Source organism: Mus caroli, unplaced genomic scaffold (genome assembly GCF_978045245.1).
Source record: "Mus caroli unplaced genomic scaffold, Mus_caroli_1 scaffold_16, whole genome shotgun sequence".
In the NCBI taxonomy this organism is placed as follows: Eukaryota; Metazoa; Chordata; class Mammalia; order Rodentia; family Muridae; genus Mus; species Mus caroli.
This window is the reverse complement of record NW_028227271.1, coordinates 8219001-8225000: the sequence shown is the minus strand read 5'-3', so window position 1 is coordinate 8225000 and position 6000 is coordinate 8219001. Positions and strand designations below refer to the sequence as shown.

General features: G+C 43.9%; 1 protein-coding gene across 3 annotated transcripts in view; it reads left to right on the top strand.

Annotated features, from left to right (window-relative positions):
* The window catches only part of Ano6 (anoctamin 6), a 187060-nt gene that overhangs the window by 131970 nt on the left and 49090 nt on the right, over positions 1-6000 (top strand). For all 3 annotated transcript variants that reach the window (XM_021183693.2, XM_021183694.3, XM_029469721.2), the window contains one exon: positions 4910-5015. In XM_021183693.2, the coding sequence (XP_021039352.1) occupies positions 4910-5015 (106 nt within the window). The remainder of the gene's footprint in view (positions 1-4909; positions 5016-6000) is intronic.

The window sequence follows — 6000 nt, the reverse complement described above, 5'->3', positions numbered from 1 at the left end:
GGAGGCGCAATTAAGGCATCGCCTTAATTCTCACAAGAAACATTGGGTTGAGGACTTGAAATTTTCTTGTAAAGACTATGGGGATTTTTGAGGTTGGGTTAAATACATTTTGCTTTATGATACAGCCGTAAGCCTATGGGGGCCAAGGAGTGGCATGTGGTGGTTTGAATGAGAGCTGTTTCCCAGTGGCTCAGGCATCTTAACACTTTGTCCCCAGCGGGTGGCGCAGTTGGCAGAAGGACATCACTGGGATGGGCTTTGAGAGTTTATAGTCTCACCCCACTTCCAGTTTTGCTCCCTCTGCATCATGCTTGTGGTTGAGATGTGATCTCTCAGCTCCTGGATCCTGCCACATGCAGACATGCCTCTGTGCTGTAAGGAACACACCTCTTTAGAACTGTAAGCCAAAATAAACTCTCCTATAAGCTACCGTGGTCATGGTATTAATCACAGCAACAGAAAAGTAACCAAAACAACCCCAAAAGAAGCCAGCGCCCCACTAGCATGATCTCCTGAGTGGCCATTCCCTTAGGCTCTAGAAAGCACTAATGTACTTGGTTTCTATAGATCTGTCTATTATGGATATTGTGTAAGTCAAGCTATGCAGTGCGTGATCTATCATGATTATGTGGCCTCCAGTGATTATGTGGCGTCTCATGATTGCTTTCTACCACTCACATTATCTCAAAGTCCTTTGTTGATGTATTTATTAACACCCCAATCCCTTTTGGTGCCAAATGATATCCCATTGCATGGGTATGCTACATTCCCAATCTGTACATCAACTGATGGATGCTGGGTCGCTCAGAAATATTATGTCTGCTGAGAACATTTACTTGACGGGTTGTCACGGGACGTATGGTTCCATGTCTCTTGAGGATATGCCAAGGGGTGGGGTTTCTGGCTATATATAAAGTCTCTGTTTGACATTGGGAGACACTACCAAAGTACTTTCTAGATGACTGCTGTTCTACATTCCCACCAGCCACCCGTAGGGACTCCAGATTCTCCAGGGACCAATGGGTACTTTCCTTGGTTTTGTTTTTATGTTTTGGAATTGGCTGTGATGGTTTGTACATGCTCATTCCAGGGAGTGGCACTATTAGACGGTGTGAACCTGTTGTGTAGATGCGTCACTGTGGATGTGGGCTATAAGACCCTCATCTTAGCTGCCTGGAAGTAAGTCTTCCACTAGCAGCCTTCAGATGAAGATGTAGAACTCTCAGCAACTCTTGCACCGTGCATGTCTGGATGCTGCCACGCTCCCACCTTGATGATAATGGATTGAACCTCTGAAGCTGTAAGCCAGCCCCAGTGAAGTGTTGTCCTATAAGACTTGATTTGATCATGGTGTGTGTTCAGCAGTAAAACCCTAAGATGTTGGCCATCTCATTCGGTATAAGTGGTATCTCATGGCCGTTGTGGGGTTTCCCAACCTAGACTGGTGCTGAGCATCTTCTCTGGGCTTATCACTGGTGTGACTTTAGAGAAGCGTCTCTTGGAATCTTCTGCCTATAACTGTGTTGACTTGGAATTAATAGTTCTCTGTGTGCTCAGCATTGAAGCCCCTTGTCAGATCCTGCCTTCTTCTGTTTCAAATAATATCACAACAGACAGTGGAGTTTGTGAGTAATGAGCTTTTTTTTCTCACAATTCTTCGTGTTAGGAGCTCAACTTGGTGTCTCTTGGGAGCTGGGCAGAGTTTGGAAGGAGCCAACGTTGTATCCTACCTGGCCTGAGAGCCCAGTGGTTTGTTTGTTTGTTTGTTTGTTTGTCTTGAACTTACATGAGTTCCTCCTTCATTCTTGATGACTGGATTCGCAGGTGTAGAATCTGGGTACACAGCTTGCTTTTATGACTTAGCAAATACTGTCCCACTCTTTCTGGACCCTGGGTTTCTGACAGGGAGTCGTGTTTTCTTTCTGGTGAGTTTTCTAGGTGGCCAGTCATTCTCATTCTCTCTCTCTCTCTCTCTCTCTCTCTCTCTCTCTCTCTCTCTCTCTCTCTCTCTCTCTCTCTCTGTGCCCTTTGAGTATGGTGTCCCTAGGTTTGAATCTCCTTGAGTGTATCCTTCTACGATCTTGCCGAGTTTCTCGGATGTAACGATGAAAGCGTTCGTCAAAGTCTGGAGGTCGGGCTCATCCTCCAATGGTTCCTTCCCTGTATGCGACTTGCCCAGTGCGTGTGCTGATGGTGTATCTGATAGAGTTCCCTGGTATTTGAAGCTGACTTTTCAGGTCTTTCCTACTCCTTTTTCTTTCCATTTCTCCGACTGTATAGCCTTACGAGATACATTAAGTTTCTTGTCTGCAGAGGAGAGCCTTTCAGGACTTCCTCATTGCTGTTACTGTGCTTGGCTTCAATGTCTTGTTCTCGTTAGCATACTGCTTTGCTCATTCGGTGAGACGCGGTCACATCATTTCTTTAATGCCCGAGGTGTGACTTCCTTTAGTTCTGAATTCATATTTGCTCACTCCTGATTCTGATGCGCCTTCGACGGGTACATTGAGAATCTGACATTTTAAGTATTACACTGTAAGAGCCATGGGAATCAGATTTTCCTCTCAGGGTTTATTGCTGCTTCTTGTTGCAATTCCCCTGCCACCCTTGTTCCTTTCCTAGACTGATTCCATGGTCTGTGTTCCCTGCCTTGTATGGGTACTGAAGTCTGTGTGTGCTAGAGAGCACTACATGCCAGGTAGATTACAGGGATTCCATGGATGCTGGGTCCTGTCCTTCTCCTTGCCATGTGTATTGGGAATGTGTCTGACACTCCAACAGACAGAATTCTGCTCTCCTAAGGCTTCCCTTCTGGCTTAGGCAGAAGGCCAGGGTCAGCCTCCAGGATCTTTCAGACCTGTCCAGGTTTATGCACTCTTATCTAGAACATATGCATGTGGCCTCCTGCATCACACAGAGATCTTAAAGGTTTGGGGACTATGGTTACGCCATACCTAGTTCTTCCTTTTAGGTTTCATTAGGGCTGGCATGGCCACTTCAGACACGCTTCCCATACCCATGTTCCTCTGGGTTATTTGCAAGGTCACCTGGCCAGCTGTAATGCCGTCCGTCCCCCATTCCCGCAGTGTCCATCTAGATGGCATCACCTCTGAGAGCAGTCTACAACCCCTGGTCTATTTTCATTAAATCTCAAATGTGTCGGTAACTTCCTCTGTGGTTTTCGTTTCCATGGTGACAGCATTTCTCCTTATCCTAAGATTGTTGAGATATTCTTTTGTTGTTATAGTCTCTTAAAAACATTTCTTTTATTTTCAATTACATGTGTGTGTTGATAGCACAGGTGCCCGCTCCCCTTTGCGCCCCCCCCCCAAAAGCCAGAAAGGGTATCAGATCTCCTGGAGCTAGTTACAGGCAGTTGTGTGCTGCTCTCTGTAGGGGCTGGGATCTGAACTCAAGTCTTCTACAATAGCAGTATGTTCTCTTCTCTGTGAAGCCCAGCTCTCCAGCCCGGTCTGTTTCTTTTTCATATTCTGTAACTGTCATTCTTGTTTCTCAAATAGAATTGACTTTTATGTGACACAATGGGACTTATTTGCGTTCCTGATCTTCCACATATCATGAATTGAGCTGTCTGTTCCTAGTGCCTAAATCAGGGGGTGGGGGGGGGGCAGATCTTTGGATATAGGTAGAAACCTTTGCATGTTTTATTTTATGCTGCTATTGGTGGTTTAGACTGTGTCAGCTGTGTCTAATTGGTCTGGTATGAACTTTGGGTCTTCTGTGAGATTTGTAGAGCAATAGAAAAAGATCCAGCAAGAATCCTGATACTCCCCGGCGCCCTGCCACCAAACAATTCTGAAGTCATAGTGCAGATCTTTCTCACTGTATATGATAAAGTTTTGTAGTATTTTTTCATATAAATCTTAATACTAATACATCTTTGATTAGATTCATTCCCAGACACTATACTTGTTAAGCTACTGAAAAAAATAATAATATTTTAAAAAATGTTATTTCCCAATTGTTTCAAGTGGATAAAGAGAAAATCTCTTTTTATTTCCCTGTGTATACATATATATTAATTCTGTGTCCACAAACTTTACTAAAAATGCTCTTATTATCTCTGGGTTCAAGGTGAGACCTAATGCTACGATAAATACTAAGATTTCCCTGTCTCAAAAAACCAAAAGAAAAAAAAAAAACTAGGATCTGTGCAGGGGAGCAGTGTGGTCTTCAGTTGCTCATGGAAGCAGAAGGAGTGATGTGATTCCCACGTCAAATACAAACAGCAACTGGAGGGGTTTGATGGAGAACGGCAGGGTCCTGGGTGGTGTGCGGAGACAGCTGGGACCTGTGACAGGCTATGGTTTCCCTCCTCCTGGTGTTCAAAGCCTTACATCAATGGGCTGTCTGTGCTTTACAGATCCAAGCAAAGCAGTTAGGAAGACCGTTTCTCATAGCCCTGAGTTAAGAGGTCGCTTGGGCATTGTATGGAATTCTCAAAGAATTAGTAAAAGATATTACATTAAAATATGAGCGCCGGAGAGATGCCTGAATGGTTAAGAGCACTGACTGCTCTTCCTGCGGACCTGGATTCCATTCCTAGCCCTCACGTGCTGGCTCACAGCCGTCTTATAACTCCAGCCCCAGGAGGATCCAGTGTCCTGGCTTCTGTGCATATGGTGCGCAGACATACGTGCTAGCAAAATACCAACAGAGATAAATAAAAATAAAGGCTTAAAATGTTTGAAATATGTAAAAAAAAATTTTTTTAAAGAAAGGATGCAGATCATTGACTGTTCTGTGTGCTTTTAGAGTTTCTGATTCACAGGCTTCAGTTTTGTTGCTTGTCATGGATGGACTCGGGTTTTATTTTGTTGGTGGAATATGAAAGCTTTTTTTTTTTTTTGTTAACGTTTCTGAGTTGTTTTATTTCTTTTTTCTTTAGCAAAGAGGTCTGTGATCCTGACATCGGTGGCCAGATCCTGATGTGCCCCCAGTGTGACAGGCTGTGTCCGTTCTGGAGGCTGAATATCACCTGTGAATCTTCTAAGGTAACTTTCAGCATTCCAGATGTTTGCAGAAAATACTCACTTAAGCATGGCATATAAAATTATTCTCCCTCTGAGGAATGTAAAAGGGACTTTTATAAATGAAGTTTCCCCGACGCTGGAAGGTAGCGTCCAGTCCACATGTTTATTCTGCATTTACAGATAATAAAGTGGCAGTGACCACTTCTCAGAAGGCTCAGGGGAACGAAGGATGTGGTGAGTTTGAAGCTATTTGAGGAACTCGGTTAATCCAAACGGGAGTTGCAAAGTCGGCTTATTTTGAGTAGAGATTTTGTTTTCTCGAGGCTGGGGGCTGCCCTTCCATTGAGCTGTAGCCTCAGCCATGCGTGTACCATTGCAAGCGTTTGCATTCATTCAAATGAGTAGAAGCCTAAAATGTGTGCTTGTAGATTTGTACTTAAAACCCCTGCAGTTTGTACAGCGTGTGTTTTCTGCTTTCAGCACGTGCAGCCACTCTATACCCTTGGATTTTTTAAAGGCTCTCCTGCTCATATTTAGACTATATCTGTTACTATAAAAGGAAAGTTTTGTATTTTGATGACAAAAGATGCTTGGCACAAAACATCCTCACAAAACACTGCTGACACCCTGAATACTGCCTGGTGGGGTGAGCGCTTTAGACCCAGGAAACTTGGGTCGAACCTTGAGACAGGAGGGAAGTGTGCTGAGAAGCTGTGAGCTTTGACAGACAGCTTGACCTCTTAGGACCGCAATGTTTCAACCTTTCAAAGTGGGAATGATTCCGCCTACATCATAGGTGCTTTATCTCTGGATGTAAAAAAATAGCCTGTCACCATAGACTACTGGTCTCTGATATGAATTTTGTCTTGCCATGGGAGACCAGGAATCGTGTGTTCCTGGAGCATTCTGACATAATCTATCAAAGACTGTCATTTAAGAGTAATGCTAGAGTATTAATTTCTTTTTGAACTTTACTTTAGACTTATTTATGTGAGTACACTATCGC